We start from the raw sequence: 26282 nt of genomic DNA, 5'->3' as shown, positions 1-26282 counted from the left end.
TACACAAAATGACCAGAGGCAGTGAAGATGACAGAAGGGATCATAATCCAGCTGTAGTCAGTGACGATCTTCCCCTTGACTTCTCTGCCCTTGAAGTCTGAGGCTTTGTATTGAATGGACTGCTTCACTCAGGATGCTGAAACCACCCCCAGATACTGAAATATGGTCCTTCCTGGAAGCTCATGTCTGCCGGTTGGAGCTGTCTCCCATGAAATGCCACTGATCGCAAGAGCACACATGACAAGGGTGGTGCTAGGACTGGGCAGCTTTGCAGGGCTGAGTTGGAATCAATTACTGCCTTCAGAAATCAAAGTAATATTTAACTTGACATTTGATGGCAGCACAACTGAACTCTGCTTCCCCAAGGTTATGGAAAGTTTCCTTGATCATGAAGTTACTAGTGGTTTTATGCTGTTGTTCCAATCATCCCTGAGAGTCCACAATCTCCAAGCAGACCAATCACAGGATTTGCTATATTTGATGGAATGTAACTGTAGGTTAGGCTGTGAGCTTTGCGGACAAGAGGGTTTACAAAGCATTCAGGTTCTCCAAGGAGCACACTGAAGGACTTTCAAAGTATCTGGACAATAAATTGCAGGATAAAGACTGGTCAAATCTGGGGCATATTCCTGATGGGATCTCTCTCCATATCAGACCACCAACAGATTTTTAATGGGTTACAGGTAGGGAGGCTGAGAAACACTTTGTGCTCAAAGGCTGGAGCCCTGATAAGTATCTTTAAATGAGTATTCACGGCAAATTCTAGTTTTAATGGATGTCAAAAGATTACCTGGCAATAAAAGAAGCCCCTAAATGCATTCAGTCTGATGTGGTTACCTAAGTGAAATACTTAATTTAGAACCAGAGTCAGTGGAGAATAACACATGGAGATTTGTGTCTCTAATTGGCTGAACTGCCTTGGTGGGGTATTGACTTGGTGGGCAACTAAAGACCTTAATGTGCTAATGCACTTAAATGGATGGAGTTAGACAGTATAAGCCCAAAGTGACATTTGGGGTACTCAGGGTGCGACCTCATCTATACAGACTAAAACTTAAAGAGGATCCTAGGAACCAAAATCTAATTTGATGACCTCCTGCCTCTCCATCATACAGTGTAGTGCTACACCAACCAAACCTGTGCCCCAGCTCTTCCTCTTAGGTACCCACTGCATGTAAAAATAGGAGAAAATGGAGCAAGAATCTACCTGTTAAAATACACCTGGCTCCACAAAATTTGTGACCAATGTCGGTATTATGTCAACCTATGATTACACAAGGTAGGCCAAGCAGCACATTGTATTTTCTCATTAAATGAAGTTAAAATAGTGTTTCTGTGGAACTGAACTGCCAAGTACCCTCATGAAGAGTGCAAGCACTTAGAAATAATCTTAGGTACCTTTGGGAAGAAGCAGTCATCTAGGGAAGACAAGGCAGGGGGTGGGAGAGAAAAGAGACTGAGAATGAGATCTTCCGATCCATAAGCACATGAAGACACTGTCATGTATTGTTTCCCACTGGGAAATCTGCATAACACTTTTACTGGTGATCTTTCTTCTTCCTGGACTCATCTCTTATTCTAGAGGTTGAGTTCTTCTCACAGATAGTTCTGCATAGTAGCTAACATTGTACAGACCAACTGGATAACAACTTTGTCAGAAGAAGGATTTAACAGGATAATACAGTGAATAACCACTTTTAGTGATTCACTGTTAAGATTGCTTTTTCTATGTGTAATTCAGGGTGCTTTGGTTACCCTTCCTGACACTCGCCCCTTTCAGCTTTGGTCAGTCACAACCTACTGTCTTCCAGAGTTAGCAGAGCAGGAGGACTCAGGCTTACGCATATCCATCCATCCAGCACACTTCTCTCTTCCCATTGCTACAGCTCCAGGATCAGGTGTTAAAACACCACAACTCCAATCACAAGTGTTAAGTCTTCCCTGAATGGTACATCAGGAGGAAGACTAAATAACCTGGGAAGTTTCAGTTTACTTGGAATTGTTTGGAGTAAATTGCTAAGAATTTTTTTCTAAAGGTGTGACCAGGTTCTACCAATCCCAACTGCCTATAGCAGGAAAGGTTTTAACTTTCTTTTCTGTGTACGAACCATTAATCCAGAAAACAATGTCTCGATTCTTAACATCTCTCCCTCCTCTCAAGTTGCCTGTTACCATTTACTCTTCATTAACTCTTCCAGCTCTACAAATGCCGTAATCCTGGGGCTGTAACATTTCTGCTGTGAGCATGGGCTGTGAGGCCACGTGCTGCTCCTGCAATTGCATCACAAGCACATGATATAGGAAAGAATGAGTAGAGGAATGAAGATAAGCAGTGGGAGAGGCAATTCAAAAGGAGTTTAGGTTCTGCAATGCAAAGCCACATCCTCCTATTTTCTCTTTTAGACAAGTTCAGAATGCAGAATTTGAACACCTTAAAGTTTGATTAGGTTTGGTTCCAGCATCTGGCTTGAAAAACACCTGAAGTCCCTCTGGTTTGCTTGAGAGAACAGGCTCTGGCCTTAGGCATAAGGAACAGTTTGTATGCACCTAGGATCTATGTTTATTTAGTAACTGAAGATGGTGTGCAGTGAAAGCTATTCTAATTATTCTCCCTTTGAACTTCATGAGTTTTAAATCTTCTCCTTCACTTTCCTAGAGGTAAATCCCAGATGATATGAAAAACCAGTATCTATCTCATTCCAGAATCCTTATTCTTTTGCAAAAATGGAAGGGACCAAAATAAAAACAGGAATAGCCACTAGAGAATCATAATCTGGGGGGAATGGGTGTGTCTTACATCATGTAAGGGTAACAACCATGCATGAAGTTAGTTAGGAAGGGCACTGGACCCTGACGAGCCTTTCACTTACAGTGTAGTTCTAAACATCCTTGCACAGGCCTTATTACACCAAAGATGAACAGGTCCCAACCAGGGCAGGGTCTTAACTCAAGAAGCAAATTTTAGCATCTCTTTCAATTTAGGACTAAATTCCACTGACATCACATAAAGGCTCATTCAACTGAGAACCACAAAAGTGATATTTCAAGCTTTTTGTTTTCTCCATTTATATTTCAGTGACTCTGCTATTTTTGCTCTGGTTTTCCTTTGAAAAGAATGTTACAGAAAATGGCAGCTCTGGTTATCAGCTGTGCTGATGCTGTTCTTGGCAATGAATGCAGGGAGACTGGAAAATGATTTTGTTGATGGAATTTCCTCAATACCTTTGGCATTAGACACAATGGAGTGAACATGACTTTGACGTAATGAATTCATTGGGATATTTGTTTAAGACCAACCCTCCATGACTCGAACAAACCTCAGTCAAGAGGGTATGGGCTAGAAGCTCAGTAATTACCTTTTTTAAAGGAAAAATCTTGGGGTTTTTTCTGAAATTTACTTGGCTTTAGAATCCATAAAGGGAACATTGACAAAGAGTTTTTAATTATTGGGACAGACACGGTCCATCAAACACTCAATAGTTCTGATACAGTAACAGCAAAAATGTAATCAGCTTCCTGGTACCATGTGTTTTGAAGTCACAGACCTGCGTGCTGTGACCCTTTCAGAAATGGAGACATTCCTCTGTAAATGCAACGTGAGGGTTTTTGTTTGGATTTAAATATCTCTCTATGTCCTCCTCTTACCTCCTGCTGCCTGCACTAAGCAGGAAAGGCAGCTACAATTCTCATTTCAAGAGACCAGCATAAAGAACTATGAGCTAGCAACTGGTCTAAGATCAGACTAAATGATGACTAAAATTTAATGATAACCAATTTTCACTTACTTTCCTTTTCCTGAAAATGGCTAGAGTTTGGAGCAGTGGAATTTTCCAAAAGCAGAACAAAAATCCCCCAAATGTGTGTGAGCGGTCTTACAATACTGAATGTCTGAGGATAGCAAAAGGAGCAAGAGCAAGTAAATTCTGTCCATTCAGAAGCCTCAATCAAGCTCAAATAAAATTTATTTGGAGGGCAGTGTGTTAATGATTAAAAGAACAGCTGCAGTAAAAATCCTGTACTTGCTGCAGTGAAGAGGCACAACCTTTAGTTCCCCAAGAAGCTGGACTTTGATGACACCCCAGAAAGACTGGCCAGACCTGTCCAGGTCACACAGGGCCCACAGCATCCCACCACACATGCGCCCCCTCAAACTGGAATACCACGTCCCTGCCTCTCTGTTCTTCCCTACTCTGGCCTCCTCATGTTGCTTGATCCACACCTCTCCAAGGAAGAAGACACTTGTTTAGACAGGAGAAATTCCCCAAGTTTCCCAGTGGCCACAAGTCCCACAAGATGTGAGCCAGTGTACAGCCAGCAGGTCCATGCCTCAGCTGCAGCTGTTCCACAGCAATTTCTATCTGCAGGCACCTGGGCTGGGGGACACACAAAGTACCAAATAAAAAAAAGGTGGGGGATGAGTCTTCATGCATGTTGTGAAGTTGGTAGCCAGATGTAATTTGGTGAGGGATAGAGATGGCCTACAGGACTCCCAGAACGTTAGCACTCCAAGTAGTGCTTGTACTGCTTACACCTGGAGCTGCCAGAAATTAATCCACGGCCTGGAAGAAGGTCCTCGGAAAATACTCAACAGTTTTCAGCTTCCACTTCCTTCCCTTCCTCTCCACTAAACACTCCTGCCTCATGCAAACAAGGCAGCTGGGATGCAGGAATCATTCTCAGAGTGCTCCCAACTGGCCAGGGAAAGGAGATCAGGCAATCTATGTAGGCTTTTGCAAAATCATTCAGGGTGCATTCCCCTCCCCTCCTCCCACCACGTTGATTTTTGTGCTATTTAAAGACAAAATGTGTTGACAAGTCTTAGCAAAACTGACTGGGATAGCTGTAAATCCAGAGCACCCATTGGGCTGGAGATCCTGCAGAGCAGATGGTGATGCTGGTGGTGGTGATGAAAAAGCAGTGGTGGAGATCTTTCACTCCTTCTGGGAGAGAGGATGTGCCAAGAACATGTAATTGAGGGACAAAGGATAAAACTAGTAATAACATTTCCATCTACCTGGGAAGTTTAGGGGCAAATGCACTCAGCATAGGGCCCAAATGCATCAGGCTGGGCACCACCTATTTCTCTGATAGGTGCACTCAGTGAAAACACTGGGCTGCTTTTTTTTTTTTTTTTTTTACTTGCAGCAAGTAAAAAAATTAACCAGATGCAGTAGAACGGAAAAAATGCCAACACTGCTTTAAAAGGCTGTAGGTCATGGAATAAAGGGGGTTTCCCCTTGGCACACATGTGTTAGGAGCATTATGTAACCTTGTTTTGTAAGAAGCACCCTGATCTCCTGGCACTGAAAAAGACCCACGTATGTTGACTGCAAAAACGGGAAAGTCAGGAATGTATTATAAAGGAATGAGTCTTGCCAAAGTAAGCAAAGTGCAAACATCCCACACTTCCCAAATTATCTTTCTTTCCTACTTAATGCACTGTAAATGAAATTCAGTTGGACTTTGACATTGTGGACTGGATTCAATCCCATTTATATTGTGCATAGATAGGAACTGATGATAAAATTGTATTGTTTGAACAAATAGCTCACTTCCTTTGCAATAATTCTTACAATTGTTAACATATTAATAATTATAATAATGTGTTGCATTTATAATAGAGCCTTTCTTCACCAAGAATCCTAATGCTCTTATGAAATAAAAGGATTGTACTGTGTGTACGCTATCTTAACTGAAAACATATCCGACATCACAGCTCTGCCTGTAAATCATGCTTTAAAACATAAGGAGATTAACTTTCCTACCAATCTATTGCATTTTCAGTGCTTTTTTATTGTTAAACATGGTTCTGCTCGTTCCTCCACAGATGCTTTCCACCAAAATGAATGTGTGAGAAATCTGCAGAATTAGGGAACCTTCCCAGGGGAACACTACAATTGTTTTCACTGCTGCAGGCATTCTGGTTAATTTTGATTACCCTCGATTTTCAAGATAACAAGTAAAAAAACAGTGGTGAAAAAGAGACTCCTTAATGAACAAAATTAGTATTTCAGTGGTTCTCTTCAGCCACTACTGCTGACAATCTTGGTGTGCAGAAATACAAGGTAAGGCCTCATTGCCCAGTCTTGAGTGAAGCAGGAAGGTGCATGCTGGTTTTAGTCAAGACACATATGTGAGGTCAACCCTGAGAAAAACACTCTTAAAAGCAGATGCTGCTGCTTAATATTATTAGACTATACATCCTGGAAACCTAGGTCAGATATCTCAATTAAAAAAAAAAAAAAAACAACAAGAAAACCTTACATCTTCATGTAGATGAACTAATGAAAGTCCTTTTAATTCTTGATTCAATGATTCAATAAACTCAGACAGCCTTGCAAGGTTCATGTCAATACAAATGTAATATGAATGACTCCTCTTTCTCTTACTGCTGAAGCATCAAACACAGGTGCTTTGGAGGAATTTGCTGGACACTGGAAAGCAAAATGCTTTCCACCATGTATGGCCTATAGTCACTGTAAATAGAGAGTGTCCCTTCACTGCCTTCACTGCCTCAGCTTTTCTGAGTGACGAGAATAAGAACACAGGATCAGTACTACCCTGAGAATGCTGAGAAATTATTAATCTTTTTCTCTCATAGGATCTTTGAGTCTGTTATTATTATTAATATTGCATTTAGCCAATACAGATAGTAGAAGTAGTCAATATTGGCACTGCTCACAAGCCCAGTGTCAAGATTTAATCAATTTCTAGTCTTATTGGTGTAGATATTTTTCTGCTCTAAGAGTTAAGTTTGCTAGTTATACCTAGTTATACCTATTCACCATTTTAATCGTATGCAAAGATCAGAAAACGGGAAAAAGGGGAAGAATGTCAACCACTCATGCTTGAAAAAAATGTTAAGAGGAAGAAGTCACACTGCATTTCTAAAAAAACCCCAGTCTGGAAACTGTTTTTCCAGTAAAAATAAAACAAACAAAACCAAACCCAAACCTCGTGTTGGCCAAGAATGGAAAATGACCATTCCTTAGGTAAATGTTTGAATAGTAAAAAGAATGAGGGAAAGATGGTGACAGCTAAAATGTTTTGTGCATGTGTGATACAACAAGCTTTCTTTACAAGACAGGTGTAATAGCAGTGCAAGCTGTAGGAATGCCCTGCCCTGTGAGTCAACAGGCTGACAACACGGCATTTATTTGCCAGTTTAGAACAAGAAGCGGCAAATGGTTTGGCTACAGGAGATGGAACTACAGGGCTAAACAAACTAGAAGTATGGGTAAACAAACTAGAAGTATGCATGCTGGAACTGATCCAGGATGCCGGGGTGTTAGCATTTTGAGCTCTATGAAAAATACTATAAATACTGTATTGGTCACAAATGAGGCAGAATTTTAAATGTTGTCCAAGACTGCAAATTACTCACAGGCCTATACAGACCTAACAGCAGCAAACACTGTTTCAATTATTATCAGCTCTTGTGGGTTATCAGAAAGGATGTGGGTTTGTGATTGATGCTCTGTAGGGCCAATTGCACAACCCTAGTCTTCCAACCCTTCCTGCCTCTTTTGAACACCTCATTCCAGGACTTACACCCCGTCTGACTCTCTAATCCCAGTACTTTGCAGATGATGGCAAATGTGGGAAAAAAAGCTTACTGAAGCTGTAAAGAGTGTCTTATTCTGAATTGGTTTTGTGTACAGACCTCTCACTTCCCAGATAAGAACAATTACCAGGAAGCCAATCAATGAGAAGCAGCACAGTTTAAATTCATACACACACCCTTAATCCAAATTCACTTCCATAAGCAGATAAGCTTTCTCTAAGTTCACTAATCAACCAGCACAAGTGGAGACAGCAAAATGGGAGGTGTGGTTTCACTTACAATAAATTTAGTTTATTTTCTAGGATTTACATTTAATTTAAGTCAAAAGTAGAGTGAGAAAATTGCTCCCACGTTAATTTACATCAGAAATATTTCTTTTTTAACAGGCCAATGTTTGCTGATAAGGTCAGTCAAAAAAATAAACTAACAACCAAGGCATAAAATGGCTGCAAAATTATCATATACTTGTACCGCTCAGGACATTGGGTGATGTGCAACACATTTGATATGCTCAGAGCTAAACTCTGCAGTGCCTGCTGTAACGCTTGCCTCTGCAGAGACTCACCCTTGGTGAGTTATCAAAAGAAGCTAAATTCTTCTGAAAAACCAAGGAATCTTTAGTAGCATCAGGATGAAAAAACATGAGTGCAGCTAGTTTTAGTTTATTTCTTAGGAGGTTTGTTGCACAGGAGCATTTCTGAGTTATGAACCTGAGTTACAACTTCAGAAGGAGGAGATGGGTCCATTGCCTTTGCAACTAAGTTGCTTCTTTAATTCTGGGTCATTTTTACAGGAAAACAGTCTACCCTAGGAGACCTGGGTTTGTCTCTTTACTGCTTTATTATCATCTCCAATGAACGCATTGAAAGCCTTTTGCAGCCCTACCTTTTTGCAGTGCTGGCCCCTGTGATCTCCCACCATACGTGCTTTGAGAAACAGGCTGCAGGACTTCTCCAGACCCCATCTCCAGATGCAGATCATCTGCTGCTCCCCAGGTAGCTCCTGTCACACTAACACTGCCAATTTACCAAACTCATACATTCATTCATCTTTGTCATGGAACTCACTGGTATGTGATGAAAAAGACTCAGGGCTGGACATGTAAAGGAAGAATGAAGATTCTAGTGCCTTTGAAGCTCTTCAAAAGCACTTGCTCAGTCACAGAACATATAAATTTTGTCAAGTAGTGCTTTGTCCTGCTTTCAGAAATGCAGTGACTTTAAATTGTAGCTGCTTCCTTGTAATTAACTAGGCACAAAAGCTGAACCCATGGAAATTGTACAGTAAACACTACTGCTTACTGGCATATGGGAAAGAACAATGAGGGCTCAGACTCCCAAGCTACAACATAAGAGCAGCACAATATATTGTATTTTGGGGTGATTCCATTGTGCTGGCATGTGATTTAGGGAGAAATATTTGCTTTTGCCAACACAGAAACATTTTCTCCTGCCATTATGTTAGGGCCCCTTTTCACCTCTCCTGTGTGGAGTATTTGCCAGTTAAGCAGGAGGTTGGCTGTGCTGCAGCACACTTGTGGAAAGCAATTAAATGATTTATTACCCCTATTGAAAATGGGTTTTGGAAAGCAAACATTGTTCAGTGCAGTATCACCACTAGTGACACACAGCAGTTTGCTTCTCTAATGTTTTCCTTTACGACCTCACGAAACATGGCAGAATACCACTGGAGTAACACTTTGTCCCACAGGATGTGTAATCCTGAGGAGAAAATGTGACTGAGATAGGACAAAGGAGGTGCAGTCAACTTTTCTGCAGTATGAACACCAAAGAGAGTCTGAATTTGTGACAGTGAATTTCAACCATGTGATTCATGAAACAGTCAGTCTTACAAGCCTCCACAGCTCCCTGCCAGGCACAGCAATAAAAGCCAGTTTGATTTAACTTCAAGCTTTGAGATTGGCACATTCGTGATGAAGGAGTCACAGATACAAAAAGGGGACATTCAGCAACATTACTGTAATTATAATAGAAATTATAAAGCTAGTGCTAAAAAGACAGTGTGGGAGCTGAGTAAGGAACACTAGTTGAGGACAGAAACTATGTTAAGTGCTCAGTCTGGCTAAGGTCCTGAACATGCCACTGCAGTTGTGATTTATGTCAAATCATGTACTGAAAGCAAGAGGACGAAGTTTAATTTGGCTCTCTGGACAGAAATACACCAACGGTCAGGAACATGTTGTTCAAACAGGCAATATGGACTTCAATGTGCACTGAAAGTATCAAGGTGGCCTCTTGACTCATGCCACTAAAATTCATGCATCTGGTTTACATATGAAATTTAGTATGACTCTCCAAGTGGAAAAGAGTTCTGAGATCACCAGATTCCTTTCTGATATCCAGAAACAATCATATCAGGTAATCTCTCATAAATTTATTGACCTCTAGCTTAAACCAAATAGGTTTTTTGCCTTTGCCATTTCCTAAGAAAAAATGTTACAGGGCCTTATACATTTGATGGCTTAAAAAATATGCCTTATTTCACATTAAGGAATACAAAGCAAAGGGTTCTGTAAAACCTGTTGATTGTTCTACCATTCTTGTATTGACTTTCTGGATATAGACGATACGTGCATAAAAATATGCAAATGGACTGCTTACCTTCCATCTGTGAAAGCTGTCAGCAACAGATCTATTTGGTTCTCTATAAACATTCATTTTTACAGGCACATTACAGAAGGACTGCGGTTTTAAGTAGGGATTAGGAGCACTATAATACAAACCACATGAAATAACAGGATCGGTATACAATCAAACGGATGTTGTACTAATAAATCTAAAGCTTTACTGTAAACAGAAGAATAACTCTCTCTTCCCTCCATTTCTTTATTGTCTCACTAGAGTTCTGCTGACTTCAGTGAATTTTGTTCTGCCTTATATTGGCTTAAGTAAAAGCAGTAACACCTGCAACAACACCACAGGATTGTTTCAAATTGACTTAAAGGGTAACAATCAGCAGCGCTTGATGAGTGATACTTTCTCACTATATATATATGTTATGCTAAAACTGATGCAAAGCTATCCACAATAAGATGTTCAATAACTGATGCTGTAAATGTATTGACAGAATATCATATCAATGTGAGGGTAATAGACTGGTGCAAGCAGACAGGGGGAAATGATTATCAAAATACATTTAGGAAATCATAAATTCTATCTACAGAAATAAAAGACCATTTCAGAATTGTTAAGTGTATCCATAGTGATTATAAATAAAAGTCTTATAATGCTAAATATTCTGATATTTAATAAAATGGAAGACCATCACGTTATCTTCAGAACTGGCTTTAAAAAGAATTTTTACCATGTTTCCCTTGAATCCAAAAATAATTTCCAGTAAATCAGGAAAATGTTAACCTAGGATTGACATATGGTCAAACTGTGGTGCTTTTTTCTTAAAATGTAATCTTTGTGGATGCAGTTTAGTCTAATATTCTATCAAAACATGAGAAAACATCTCAGTACTTTTAGGTGTAAAATAAGACTTTTGACTTTTAATTTGCTCTGTTAATAGCTTCATTGTTTTAATTCTGATCTTTAGATATTGCAAAGGAAAGATAAGACCTACCAGAGTGAATGAACTGGCACTTTATAAAGTTTCATTTCTGGAATGCTTACAATATTCTTGGTATTTATCAAAAGCCAGAGCACAAAAAATATTTTGAATACAGCATCATAGCAATCTAAGTTAAAGAGTTTTTGAAAAATCATTTTACGGGTTTTTTCACCTTGCCAATTTGTCATATTTTAAAATATTGCAAAAATTTCAGACCAAGGTTACTTTCTGACACAGTATTGCAAACCTATGCTCAAAGAAATCCAGGATTTATGTAAGAAAAAAAAAAAGAAAAAAAAGATGCCGTGCTCAGTGTTTGTAGCGGGCCCTGGAGTAACAACATCAGTGAATGAGAAAGACAGACTTGCAAAATGGTTTCTGTTCCAGTGATGTAATTATGCACAAGAATTTATAACAGCAGAAATTACTATAACTTGCGGTTACTTTGCTAATATTTTGTGGCACAAAAGCCCAGGGTATGGCTCTGCAAAAAGGTTGAGACCAGCTGCAAGGTAAACAACTAGAAAGCGAGTTGGTGTGTCCTGGCAGGTTAGAGCCACAAGCTCAGAAAACAAGCAAGGAGGATTTTTGGTGGTGGCAGGAGGTATGGAGTAGCTTCCTCAGCCTAAAAGGGGCGCAGAACACTGCCATGTTTTTCACTGGTGTTTGCATTTATTAAAAAACAAACAAACAAAAAACCAAAGAAACTATTACAGATTTTCAGTTTGGTGAAAATAACTGCTGTTTGTTGCATGTTCTGGCAAAGAGTGTGTCTCTGGAGAGGAGAAAAACACGTAGAATCATACATTCATAGAGTGGCTTGGGTTGGAAGGGACCTTCAAAGATGATCTTGTCCAATTCCCCTGTAAGGGCATCTTTCACTACACCAGGTGGCACAAAGTGCTGTCTAACCTGACTTTGAACACTGCTGGTGATGGGGCATCCACAACTTCCTCAGGTAACTTGTTTTGATGTCTCACCACTGCTATTAAAAATATATATATTCTTTATCCCCAATTTAAACCTAATCTCTTTCAATTTAAAACTGTTGTCCCTTATCATGTCACTACAGTCCCTGGTAAAAAGTCTTTCTATATCTTTCTTATCAGCCTCCTTTATATACTGAAAGGTTGCCGTAAGGTCTCCCTGGAGCCTTCTCTTCTCCAGACCAAACAAACTCACCTGTCAGCCTCTCTTCATAGGAGAGGTGCTCCAGCCCTCTGGAACTAATAGGTCTGTGTGTTTCTTGTGCTGGGGACTCCAAAGCAGGATGCAGCACTCCAGGTGGGCTCTCACCAGAGTGGATGGAGTAGTGGGGGAGAATCACCTCCCTCAGCCTGCTGGTCACACCTCTTTTGATGCAGCCCAGGATGCAGTCGGCTGGCTGGGCTGCAAGGGCACATTGCCACCTCACTTCCAAGTTTACATCCTCCAGTATCATTGAGTCCTTCTCTGCAGGGATAACTCACCATTAATTAACCACACAGTTTTCACAGATACCAGGAATTGCCCAGTACTTGTTGCAGCCTGAAGTAATCCCTCTCAAGGAAGGGGAGATGGCTCCTTTCCTGAGAGTGAATGCACAGATTTATCTGGGGGAAGATGTGGGAGGGCAAATGTGTACGGAGAGGGTATGAGAGACAGGAGCTGAGCCTGCAACAGGAGTGTAGACTGGGAGAGAAGGAGCAGGGCTTCCCTGCATCTGAGGGCAGACTCAAAGCCAGATCTGAGAGGTGAGAGAGAGAAGGAGCCTTCCCAGGGACCCTGAAGAGACCTGGCAATGCAGAGGTGCTGGCAGGGGCTGGACTGGGGGAAAGCACCTACTCTTCGTAACACAGCTGACAGGAGACCTATTTAATCAAACCTTTTAAAATCAGATTTGCCCCAGAGCTCTGCACTCCCTCTCAGGGTCATCCTGCTGCAGATTATTATTCTGCACTCTAGTAAAATCCAGTTGGAAGATTTCTGGTGGGGTTTTTTATTGCTTTTTTTTTTTTTTTTTTTTTTTTTTGCAAGGGAGAGCCCTTTCTTCTTTAAAAACATTCCACTTCAGTGAACTGGCTGCCTAGGGATCCTGTCACACCACGTTTCTGTCACATCATAACACCACTTTCAACATTTTCTTGTATCAAATGACAGGATGGGATTTTCAGAGAAAACAAAGGCTTTTCTCACTTTTAGATTCTGCTGGTGTAAGCATATATTCCACTCTAAAGGACAGTACTGACCCATCTCAGGGCTCGAGCTGTAGTGCAGATGGGATACAAAACTAATTTAGTTTTCTTTCAAAGAAAGCTGTGCACATGAAGCAGGACCTGCTGGTCCAGTCAGAATTCATTAGCAACAAAGATTACATGTTTCAATGTTTGCTCCCTTGTTTTGACTGCGGGAACAAGGAGAAACAGTTCTTAATTACTAATAATCCCTTGCATGCATTATTAACAGACTATTTTGTTCAAATAGTTGGAGCCTGCAGCGTTTTACAAGCTCCAGGTACAGAGTAATTCATCTTTGCTGATGATAATGAAAAACTTTGTTATTTTTTATTTTGTTAGAAGAATCTTTCTCAGGCAAGGCAGCCCACTTTACGAGGGAAATAAAAACAAAAAATGTAGTTCAGTTTTAAAGTTGCAATAAAAAGCTGTGGTAAAAAAAAAAAAGATTCCTGAATTATCACATATTTATAAAATAGAAGGTAGAAGAGAATCAGGCCCAAAGCTATTAGAAACTAGGGAATTCAAAGTGATAAAGTAGCATTGAAATAGAACTGTATTACGGAATCCTTCAGTATCCACCAGCAAGGATGATATTACACAACGTTGTAGAACTGTTCATCAGATAAAATAACAACTCATTTTTATAGAACAGACAATTTTGTTATCAGAAGTGCTATGCCATCCCACAACAAATATCAGTCAGGTAGCCCCAGGACAGAGTGGTGCCCATGGTGCAAAGAAGCTCCTTTCACTGAGTCATATTCTGCAGGGAAAAATCAACATCAAAAGCAAGCAGCTTAATTCACTAGTTATTAATAAAAACATGTCAGGAGAGTTGAGCACACTAGTGAGCATTGCTCTGCAAGCAAAATATGAGACTGCTGGGAAACCTTTGTTTGCTTTTTTCAACTTCATTGGGGTTTATTTTTCAGATTTTTTCAAGTCATTGAGCTCGAGGGAAAGGTGAACTAATAGGCATAGCTTCTCCTTCTGGCAGAAATCTTTGCATGACCAGTAATTGAATAATTATTCCATTAGGAAAGTGTAGATGTAGGATGAGAATGTGTTTGAAACTGATCTTCCTTTTATAATAATACTTTTATAATGGCTATAAGGGTAATTATTATAATTTACTATCAACAGCACAACATAGGACACAAAAATGTCACCTAATCAACTATTTGCTCCTGGAAAGGCACAGGTGTCTCTAGGAAGATGTCCAGTCCGATTCTTTGGTGATGGAGAAGAAAAAACATCCACAGGAGCTACAAGAGCTATCCTGGTTCTCAGTAAACAGACTCCAGACAAGAACTTCTCCATACAGACCAGAATTGCAGGCTATAAAAATTCTTCAAAGGATTTTCCAAACTACTTATTTAGGAATAGTGTGATGAATTATAGCACTCCCTTAAAGTTTTCCTGGATCAACACTGAAGAAAGAGGGATTTACAGCATATATCACATACCCAGGAAATCATTTCCATACCTAACCTGAAGTCTGAAAAAGCAGAAAGCATCATCAAGAGCAAACAGAAAGTTTAAGTAGGCATGCTAGAACTAAACTGGGGTGCTTGGGGATGTTAAAGTTTGTGCACTGGTCCTTGAGAGAAACAGCCCTTGGGGAAAGGCTAATTCCAGGCCGTAAAGTAGCAGCTGGTATGGTTACAGTGCACTTTAGTAGCCTTTTGTTTATAGAACAATGCTCATTGCAGGTCAGATTGTTTTTACGGCATTACAGGAAATAGATCAATCAATACAGAACAATGTCCAGATATGTAAAGAACTGAAGTCAAGATGCTGTAAAGGAGTGGAAATGGACTTGCCTCAAGATTCTCTTTGAAAAGTGGTGTAGGAAGAGGTGGTGACATGAAACAAATCATTTCAGAGCTGGAACACGAAAGGGTTTAGGCACTTCTTCAGAGACCTTCATACACTGAAGCTGAATTTAACTTAAAAAACACGTAGGAATGACACCAAATTCACTGCTAATTTAGCCCAATTTTAAGCTCCCTTTGATTTGCTGGAGTCATGCTAAGGGACATTAATGTAGGTCAAAATATCACTCATTCAGTGTCAGAGTTGAGAATGAGACCAGTTACTAAGGACTACATTTAAAACACAAAAAAAAGAGCAAAGGGAAAATTCAGAATATGATGATAAATGTTAAAAGCAAGTGAGATTAAGCCCTTTACAAATAAGCTATTATAAGCTATGGAACTGTTCTCAGCATTAGTCTTAGCAAAAATCAGGGCGAAAGAGTTTTTCACTGGATGTACTGGTGGTTGAGATGTTCAAAGTAGGATATAGGGTTGGGAGAATTTGCAGTAAATAGCTGGTTCTTCCTGTTAGGAATATATAACATTGGCATTTGGAATCAAATCCTTACATTGCTTAAAGGATTTAGATGAGGTAGGGCTGTACCTCAGACTAGGAAGTCAAAAGAAGGAGAGGTAGGGAGACTTCCAGAGGAGGGCTGGGCTGAGGTAAGATGCATAGCAGCTTTCAGTAACTACACAGCAAGAGTACAGTGCTTCAAGTCCTGATTTATACAGACTTTTTTAGATAAATGAGATGAAGCTGCCTACTCAGTCTTTCTTGGTTTCTGGACTGGATGCTCTGGAGAATCTGTAGTTAAATAATTTTCTTTCCAACAAGAAGGATAGTTTAAAAACAGGCCTTTGCAGAAATCAAGCTCGAGTGAAACAGGGATATCTGTGACCTGAAGTGTCAATCCACGGTTAGAGGAAGCCACTGGACAGACTGCATTTGAAATTTAAAACCATCATGAAATTAAAGGCAGGGAGTATCAATTAAACTGCTTTACAGACTACTGATGGAAATTGGGCCTTCACATTTTTTAGACAAAAGTAAAGAGCTTAGGAAATTTCAACGTTATTGTGGCTTCATAATCAGACTCTGGCCTACTCCTGACAGAAAGCCAATTACCCAGGCAGGCCTCCAATCATGTTGCTTTCCTGAGAGAGGCATTTCGATTGTCAAAGGATTAAATGGATGTGAGAATGGCCTTGTACAAGGTAAACTGAGACTCTATTGTTGCCCTAAAGATACTGAATAATCAAATCCTTTGAAGTGTAAAAACAAGAAAGATTTTCACAACTGATACCTTTGTCTTGGTGTCTCTGGAAAATTGTCACAGTTCTTTCTCCTAAAGGATGTTTGGGATGCCAGATAGGTAGCAAATACCATGTTGTATATCACTGCAGGAAGGCTTTATGAACTTAAATGTTACAATCATATAAAAGAAACAATCATATAAAAGAAACAAAAGTCCTACTTTGTCCTTATCTTAGATCAGGAGGGAAATATAAACAAGGCCAAGAACATGTCTTTGAATATATGAATCTGTAGAAGCATCAGGCACAGCTTTCAGACCACTCAATCCATATTCTCCCCCTGTACCTAAAAGACGATCCATCGAATTTGCCTGATTCTTTTCTTTTCTGGTTCATTACTAATCAGATAACTTTCCTGAGTGATATTTAGACAATTTTTTTTTCATGTCTACCTTGCAACTTTCCAATTGTTAAGCCAGTACACTGAAACAAAGTAGGTGCAGCATTCTTTTAAACAACCCCTGCTGTATCAGAGGGCATTTACAGTTCACAGTCTTTGTTCTCAGCTCGAGATTCCAGATATCAGAATAGATTGATATTGATAAAGCACACCATAGATAACACTACAGTTCAGATTCCACAGCCAGAGGATTGCTCAGTGGAGAACTAGGTCAAAGAATAGCACCTCTTCCCAAATAAAAATTCAGAGTACAACCTGAATTTTCTTCTCCTCCTTGCAAATGCTAATAACTGGTAACAAAAGAAAAAAAAAAAAAAAAATTTAGCTAGACTGTATCAAAGTAGTGTTGTGAACTGGTCTTTTCAGGCCTCAAACCAACAGGCAAGTCAGCGTTCATCTTATAAGGGTAACCCAGACTCAGGGAACACCAGTAAAATGATAGTGTCTTAGGACTTGTTCACCTGACATGAGGCAGTATCTCTGACAAATATTTATTTTAGCAATATGTGATAGTACTTCCTGGTGTGTTGGCTCAGAACTGTTCAGCAAGCTGGGAGTACCATCCTCACATGATAAGGAAAGAACGGCTACAGGCTGAAACCAGCTGAGCCCTGGCCCAACTGGCTCAGCTGAGCACTGGTTCTCCTGGGGTTACCCTACTGAAGTTTATGCTGGTGTAAAGAATTCATGCAAAAGGAAGAAACAGTACTTGGAGTCACGCCACTGATTTTTCTTGAGTTACGCCAGGGAAATGTTTGACTTGCAGAGACCAGTCAGTAACTGGAAGAGATGGCCTTGGGCTACCGAGGAAGGCTTCACCCTGCACACGTGAGAAGCAGCCACACAGCAACAGCAGCAGTATCATGGCCAAATCAAACTCTCACAGGCAAGGTCACCTGTGTTTAGCTTTGCCCATTCTTGTAGGGAGCTTGTGGCAACAGCCTAAAGAAGGACACATAGACTTTAGCCGCAGTCCAGTTTGCTCTGTGTAAGCAGCAGTGTTTCTGCTGCATGCAGAGGCACAGGCACTGAGCAAGGAGGGCCAGCTTGTCAGCGGCTTGATCAAGCAGCCTCCAGGCTGATTTTTGGTGTTGTGGTGGGTGGGGAGATGTTTGAGCCATTGGCTTGAGTATTGTGTGTAGTTCTGGTCACCACAATATAAGAAAGGTATTAAGCTATTAGAGAGGTGTGAGGAGCCAATTTACTTATTTGTCTCAACACTGATTATCAGAGACATCTGGGGGATGAGTTGCACATATGCGATGTCCAGGAGGCAGCTAGGAGGAAAGCCTTGTCTCCGGGGGAACTTTGCGGGGCAACCAGCCCATGTCTCCCATGGGACAGTCAGTCAGTACGGGAACACCAGAGCCACCGTACCCTCCAGCGAGGCTTCTCCAATCAGAGGGCGAAAGGCCTCCGCCAATGGGCTGCCATGGAAGGTTGGACTGGGCCAATGGTCTCTTGTGAGCAGGCGGACGTTGGGAGGGTCCGCGGGGGCGTAAAAAGTAACTGCGTCACACGCCCCGGGGGATTTCGGGGCTTTTGGGCCTTCTATTTTTTTGACTCGGCGATTTTTCGAACTTGCTTTTTGAGTGTGGGCTTTTAGCCTGGGGCTTTTTTGAGACCGTACTACTGCTTTGGCTCCATCCTGCTGAGGTTTGCTTTTTGCCCTGGTCCCAGCCTGCCTTTTGGCTCTCCTGCCCTCGCTGGCTCTTGCTCGCCCTCGTGTTTGTCCTGTCTCCCTGTACCCCTGACCGACGCCCTGCCTGGTTCGTCTCTGCGTCCTTGCCTGAGCCTCTTGCGTCTAACCCTGTCCGCCTCCGAGCCAGCCCACCTCTGCCATCCTCAGCGCGACCCTGTCCAGGTGTGCGGACCTCGTGCCCGAGCGCCTCCTCACCTCGTGTCCGGCCGCCCGTCGCCGCGGGAGCCGTCCCCAGGCAGGCAGCGCGCACAGCCCCCGCCTCGCGAACGTCAGCGGCACTCCCTGACCTCCCGTGGTAACGCTCCCTTCTCCTCTCTGTCTCCCTCCCCGCCCCCCCCCCCCTCCATCCTTTCCCATTTTCCTTAGTCTTGCTTTGTCTTTTCTAGCCCTCTTTAGTAGGGTAACTCCTTTTTATTTTGTTTTTTCATTACCAATAAACCGTTCTCACGTACGTTTGTCTCTCACTTGACTTAATTTCGTTCCTGACCATCTATTTTTAAAAGAACTCCTCGCAGTTCCCCACAGTGGAACGGGACAAGAGGGTTCAAAGGAGGACAAGAAAGATGGTGAAAGGCCTTGAGAGGAAGCTGTATGAGCAGGGGCTGAGGGCACTTGGTCTCTTCAGCCTGGAGGAGACTGAGGGGAAGCCTCCTTGCAGTTACAGCTTCCTCATGAGGGGAAGAGGAGGGACAGACACTGATCTCTTCTCTGACCAGTGGCAGAACCCAAGGGAATGGCCTGAAGTTATGTCAGGGGAAGTTAAGGTTGGATATTAGAAAAAGGTTCTTCACCCAGAGGGTGGCTGGGCACTGGAACAGGCTCCCCAGGGAAGTGGTCACAGCACCAAGCCTGAGAGTTCTAGAAGTGTTTGGACAATGCTCTCAGACACATGGTGTGACTCCTGGGGATGTCCTGTACATGGCCAGGAGCTGGATTCCATGATCCTTGTGGGTCCCTTCCAACTCAGCATATTCTGTGATTCTCTAATATTTTCTGACTGTCTTTTAGCTGAAGAAGCTGAAGTTCTCATTAAATAGGCTTTACCTTACTGGCAGCTAAGTAAAACTCCACACCTGGAAACAGAGGACCAAGGAGTTCTCTTTAAAACCTGGCCATCAGGGCTCTTAAGCAGTATCACATAGGCCAGTTAGATGCTGGACTGAGTAAATGGAGTGCCAGGTGTAACTGAGAACGAAGAAGGAGCATGTGAGATTTCACATGATCAAAAGCAGCCTGGAGATGGATATATGCCTTTGGTTCGAGCATTTCACTTGCCTGAAAAGCAAAATGCATGCCAAAAATGAGCAAGAAAGCATGCTTTTAAATCAATGCCGTTCTCAGCTTCTGTATAAAGTCTCATCATCGCTATAAGAGACAGAAGAATAGAAATCTCAAGACAGCTGGTATGATTAGATCATAGTTTATTTCCTTCTCCCACCTGAAGATAATGCACAGATGCAAAAGGTTTCTGATCCTGTTCCTGCTAAGTCATCTTGCTGACAGTTATTGATTTGCAGGGTTGGTTGGCAGGTTGATTTGCATGAGTGTGTATATGACTGCTTACAGAGTCTGCTTACTATTCTGATGACAAAAGCACTCAACAATGACCTCTTCCCCCTCAGGAAAACACAAGGAGGAAAGAAAGGAATGTGCTTTTTTTTTGTGCACTGTTCTTGCATTGGAAAAGCATTTGTGCACTTGATTTGTATCAATAAAAACAGTTTTCGGACTAATGTGAAATTTATACGTGAGCCTCAGTGAAGCAATTGTGCCTTCCAAGGGAGCTACATTGCACTGACAGTTAACTGAATTATGTGGAGGTTCCTATAACTTACAATCAAAGTCAAGGATCCCCACAATTTTAAGATCAGTAACACCATAATGAAACAGTACATATCAAAGTAACCTGACATCTGCTGAAAGGATTTATTATGAAAAAGAAGCAAAGATTCCCTGGGGCTAAAGAGCTATAACACCTTAAAAATGGAAAGCTAAAATATAATGGATTTCATATCTACTTGGTCAGTTCCAAAGCATTTCCTTCAAAACAATTCCCAAAAAGCTATCACAGCAGGCTGCAGGACACTAAGATAAAGTCACAGTCTTCAGTTCTCTTTCAGGTCACAAAAAACCAAATTGCTCAAATAACAGAACCCTCTGCCTTCCTTGTGTACTCTCAAGGTATTGTTGGATCATTTTGATCCGTGTCCACATGAAATACTGTCACCAATACCACTGGACATGGCAGCTGGGAGTCAATTACTTGTAACACGAACCATAGTCATGTAACCAGTAGTGAGACTGAACACAAATAAAAACCCTAGTGAAATAAGGACTCCCAATAAGGGTACAAATATATTAATTTTGTAGAGTACATGTAAGAACCATGTTTTTACACTCCCTGATACAGTGCTCACTGTGAAGAAGGGAAAAAAGTACCTTGACTTCCTCCAGTGACCCAGAGTCACAGCCAAAGTAGATTCAGGACCACTGGGGAGAAGAACAGAACTGTGGCCCTGAGCCAAGTCCTGCCTTTGCCTGAACCGCAGCTGTGGAAGTGATTACTGTTTCTCTTCTAAGGGAAATGAAGTGATACATGTGGTTATGGTTTAAAAATGTGCACTTTCTTCAGGCAGGATTTTTGAAAGGCATCAGTTGTCTCTAGAGTGTCTTGTAATAACCTTGGTTTATACACCAGTGTGGGATTAAAGACATCAGCCACTTTGCCCCTTTAGCAGCATCACTGAAACAGGAGAGCAAGACCTCTTTGAAATGCAGTTTATTCTACAAACATTTAGAGTAAAATCTTAGCTAATTTCCATAACTGCATACAATACCAGAAAGAAAAAGCGCTACTATGGTCATTTGAAGGTTACTCACAGCTATTTTCTGAACTACTCACTTGCTAGGGAAGGATTAAATGGGAGACGAAATGTTTCCTTTAGTTTATACTCATGTTATCCTTTTTGGGCATTTTGTTTCCACACATCCACATTCATCTACGTACACATAGGTGAACTGGACTGTTTTATGGTCCGAGCAAACCAGTTCCACCTTCACTTTGTGACTTCTTTTTTCATGGCAGCAAGTGCATTTGTGTTCCATTTCACTGGCCTCAAAAGAATACCTATAGAAATGAGATTTTTCATATCAGTCTGCTGCCTGTTGTCTTCCCAACCTGATCCATATTTGCGGCTCCAAATGCATGTACTACTAAGGAACAAAATTTCCTATCTATTTTTCTGCTTATTCATAACAGCCTTTCCTCAGGATGCTATTGGCTATGCAGGGCCAGATCCTTTGACACCAGTGGGGAAAATCCCAGTAACTTCAGTGGATTTTGGATTAGGCCCATTCTAGCAAGACAGAGAAGAGCAATTCATGCAGAGAACAAAGAGGAGGAAAAAACTCCAGTAAACACCAGAGCAGTTCAAAAACCATACAAGGACATGTTTAAGAGCATGTTTAATAAATTTAGCTGATATCTTTCCCAAGGGATCTATTTTCCTGACTAAGATAAGGCACTCTATGAGGCTGAAGCCATTCCTAATGAGTGCTCTTTTGCACACACAGTTTCCCAACTGGGTCCTTTCAAACAGCAGGAAGGGGACAAACAGCTGCAGGCCACTGGTGACAAGAACCCAGGAAGACTAGGCACAGAGGAGGACAGAAAAAGGCTTCCTACTTACACAGAGTAGGTACTGCACATCCCTTCACAAAAGGGCACTGGGACAGGAGCAGCTGACTTGCAGTTGTCATGGATGATGTACTGCTCCTTCACATTGCGTTTACATTTGTGTGGCAGGTCAATACCTGGCAGAAGAACACTTCTGTTAGACTTCTTCACACTGGGGAACAAATGTTTTGAAAGGTATTTGCTAGTAAACCAAGGATAGTTCATCCTAGTAAAACTTTCCACAGTTCAAATGCACAACCAAAACCACAAATGAGAGTGCAAAGAGACATTAATTCAGCCAAACGATTCCCCACTGGTCAATGTGCTTTTCCATTTGTGGACTAGTTTTAGCAGGTAAAGATACTGTTGAATCAAGACCTAAAGGAGACATGAAGGTTTTAGGTTTTTCTAAAATGGCTATAAATCACATCTGTGGCTCTATAACAATATAGGATTTCTGAGTAGATGCTACAGAAAAAAAAACCCCAAACCTTTGTTTCTGTGCAATTTTGCAGGTGCAATAATACATAGAATGTTTTCTAAAAGTTTTCTTATCAGGAGTATAGTTCAAGCTAACAGTACTTCAGTTATTTGAAAGCACAGAAAAGGAAATTTAAAAATGTTAGTGTTCCCTTTGAAGAATGAGGCAGATTTTTAGTCTTGGCTATGAGATACAGAACAGTTCTGCTGCTGTAAAACTGTCTTTCAGTCTGTGGAAACTGCAGGCTTTCAGTGCATGCAGAAACAGGGCTGCAAGCAGGGAAGGACCAAACAGTATTGGAGTAGAGAATCAGTGATTTAATGCACTCACATGTCTTACAACAGCCATCTGAAGACACCTCAACTGTCCCCTGTATTGAAAGTAACCAGAACAGTCAGTTCAGATGCATGTAGTGCTAAGCAGAAAGTAGCAATGATGAGAGTTCAGTTACAGTCCCTCATTTCTAATCCACACAAATTCCTCATCAGACCTATTTGTGTACCAATTATATATAAAGCTCCTTGGGGGGAAAAAAAACAAAAAACAAAAAAAACAAACAAACAAAAAAATTAATCTAGCAAGGAAGGGAGTGAATTTTCTTAGGATTATATATCATTCACAAGCCAGGTAAAATGCCCTGTAATACATGCCTAATCTTTAGTTCCTATTGAAGCCAGCATAAAAACCCCAGTCTCAGAGAATCACAGCTGCCCCTGGAATTGAACAGCCTGATCTGTGCAGAGCCTGCCCCAGAGCTAATTCAAGTACATGGCTGTCCTAGTCCCTGCTTTGATCTGCTGTGAAGTCCCAAAATGCTTCTGAAAGTTACTGAAAACCACCAATAGCTGAAAGCCTAGATATGAATGTTACCCCTTGCTCCTCACTTAATGGTACACCATATGTCAGAAGACACTGTGTTCATCAGTCCCCCAAGGATTCATGGTGAATTACCACTTGTTTAATGGCATTTTATAATGCTGATGTTTCTCAAGTGATAAAAGATTCTCCTTCGCTATTGCCCCAATACCCTTCTCTTTCAAGTTCTAGTGCTTATCCCACAACAGTGTAAATTGTGTGGGCTTGTTTGCAAATATTTTTGCTTTACTTCCACGTGACACATGGCTGAAAAAGCACATTTCCTTCAAAGAAGGATGATCATACCAGAAAGATCAAGAAATACTCATTCAAAACAGCAAAGATAACTCCCAGGCCAGCATCAGGGCTTGTTCCAGAAGCCTTTTTCTGGCTGTAAAATACTTACTGGCACACAGTTTGCTTCTTCAAATGGTAGGCAGACCTTTATTGTACTAGTCAAGGAAAACTGGCCTGCTGATTCAGTGCATGTGTACTGAGTACAGTTGTCATATGGATCTTTATAACTCTTTCCAACCTGATAAAAACAGGGGAAAAAAAGAAAAGGGAAAAAAAAGCCAGTGGAGTATAGCAATAAAATTAGAAAACTGAAACAGTAATAAAGTCAATGAACTGTCAAAGACTGGGCTGTTCATACCACTCTGAAAGGGCTGAGATGCCTGCAACTCACATCTACAAATTATGTACCAAGCTCACCCACTACCAGTCTATGCAAAATCACTTCTGTGGCCACCCAGGGGGAAGGAATGAAAGAATGCCAGAATGAGCATAAAGGTATTAACAGAAATGCCAGAAAGTAGGTGTGTTAATGTTTGTGGGCTAAAATATAGACAAAAGAAAAATAACTCTTTCAAAGGGTTTCAACAGTTTTCTTTTTTAATAGATGGAAGAAAATTAAAAAGAGTGAAAGAGAACAAAAGTCTTTGCAATAGAGGTTAATGGATAACTGCAAAGCCTACTCATGGAGAGATAAAAATTATATATTGGAATAGGAAAATATAGCTTGTAAGATAAATCATCAAGGAATAAAAGGATGAAATAAAAAAGATGAACACAAGAGCTATCAGAGAAGCAATAGCATGTAAGGCAAGTCACTGGTTGAAACAGTATCATTAACCATACCCAGGAGTAGCAGGCTGTAGTAAAACCAGAGAGTTAGAATCATGGAATCACAGAATCATTAAGGGTGGAAAAGACCTCCAAGATCATCAAGCCCTTCCTTTAAAGGCTCAGCTCATGTCTACACAATGCTATATTCACAGGACATGATGTATTAGCTGTATTAGCTGTGTGTGTTACCAAGTCGCACTACGCTCCAGCAGCTGTGTCACTTGATTTCTGCCTCAGCAAATACAGAACCACTGGCAGCACAGTTATATCAGCTTGCTCACACTATCTCTGTATCTTCAGGGCAAAATAATGAAACTGCTTCAGATGGGAGCAGTGTGATGTGAAGCCAGCACATGTATCTCTGCAAGAGCAGCATTATATAATGTCACCATCCCTTCCAAAGTCTTTCTTGCTATTTCATGTCAGGAGAAGTGGAGGTAACATGATTTCCATTCCTGCCAGAGAATATAATTGTCAACATAGTAGTGCCTGTGAGATGCACACAGCAGGGAACAGCTACAGGGAACATCTACATTTACTTTGGAAACACAGATATTTTTACATCTCCTCGAGGTCCTCCCAGCCTTGAAATGCATGACACTGGTTGAAAAGATGCTGAGGTCTTTTTGATAATTCAGGCTTGAGTGCACAGCAAGGGAATGCTTACCTCAATGGTCACATTGCCAAATGGAAAATTTGCCACACATGCCACTTGCTGGCACTGGCTGCAGCATTGACCCTTCTCTTCCACATAGCGAAAACCCTGTAGGAATAAGGTTTCCATTTATCCATGTTAACCAATGTCTTGTTCCTGAAGCATCTTTGGATCAAAGATACACTGAAGATGGCAGAGGAAATGAGCCAACCTTCTGGTTTCAATTCTGTTGTCTTTAGAAATCTGTTGGAACCATTTTAAGCCTGACAATCAAAGCTGGTAATTTTTCTGCCTTATTGAATAGTGACTTCTGGGTACTTCAGTTGCCATGAAGACCCTTTCACTGACTATTCTTCTTCAGGCTAACACACAAAACAGGTCAAAAAAATTAATTTAGCACATGATTACTTCCACAATCTGGCACCATCACTTGGTCTGATATCATTATCTGCAAGAACTGTTGCTGTCAGACCTGTGAAGATTTTCTGTGCTGTCTTTTAGGTATCCATTGGTCTCCTGGTAGGTGTGGCTGGCTTCAGGATAAAGTATAATGAAAGGTTTTGTCCATTTTTAACATTGGTTGTGCATTTGACCTTATCTGGGCATGAATGGAAAGGCAACCACCCTCCTTATATTCAGGAACAGACTGAACAACTTGAATGCTGATTCTCACAAGTACTGAGAAGTAGCTGAGTACTCCGCACCCACAAGTCCTGAAAGTGTCTGGAAACATATAAACCACTGTGCAGTTTCCTCACAATCTTCATTTTTGAGCTGACAATGGGCAACACCAACAGAATGACACAAACATCTTTCAGCAGTCAGACTTCAACAGGTTTGCAATCATTTCCCCTCAGGGCACCTTTCCAAGGGTGACCTCTTAAATTTGCTAGAG

The 26282-nt window shown here is 41.2% G+C and overlaps 1 protein-coding gene and 1 long non-coding RNA gene across 4 annotated transcripts in view; both read right to left on the bottom strand.

The window, feature by feature from the left end:
• The window catches only part of LOC120410011, a 63400-nt gene extending 44551 nt beyond the window's left edge, over positions 1 to 18849 (bottom strand). The window contains exon 1 of one of the 2 annotated variants that reach the window (XR_005601915.1): positions 18788 to 18849. This is a non-coding gene — a long non-coding RNA (uncharacterized LOC120410011). The other variant, XR_005601916.1, reaches the window with a different exon arrangement.
• A 2456-nt stretch (positions 18850 to 21305) lies between these two features.
• LOC104689501 (mucin-5B) overlaps positions 21306 to 26282 on the bottom strand; it is a 41811-nt gene continuing 36834 nt past the window's right edge. The window contains exons 44-48 of one of the 2 annotated variants that reach the window (XM_039551954.1): positions 25400 to 25495; positions 24011 to 24139; positions 23080 to 23119; positions 22282 to 22405; positions 21306 to 21719 (exon numbers count right to left, since the gene is read on the bottom strand). In XM_039551954.1, the coding sequence (XP_039407888.1) occupies positions 21545 to 21719; positions 22282 to 22405; positions 23080 to 23119; positions 24011 to 24139; positions 25400 to 25495 (564 nt within the window). In that variant the 3' untranslated portion in view covers positions 21306 to 21544. The remainder of the gene's footprint in view (positions 21720 to 22281; positions 22406 to 23079; positions 23120 to 24010; positions 24140 to 25399; positions 25496 to 26282) is intronic. The other variant, XM_010399678.4, reaches the window with a different exon arrangement.

The sequence above is a fragment of the Corvus cornix genome, chromosome 5 (genome assembly GCF_000738735.6).
Source record: "Corvus cornix cornix isolate S_Up_H32 chromosome 5, ASM73873v5, whole genome shotgun sequence".
Lineage (NCBI taxonomy): Eukaryota > Metazoa > Chordata > Aves > Passeriformes > Corvidae > Corvus > Corvus cornix.
This window is presented reverse-complemented; position numbering and strand designations above follow the sequence as displayed.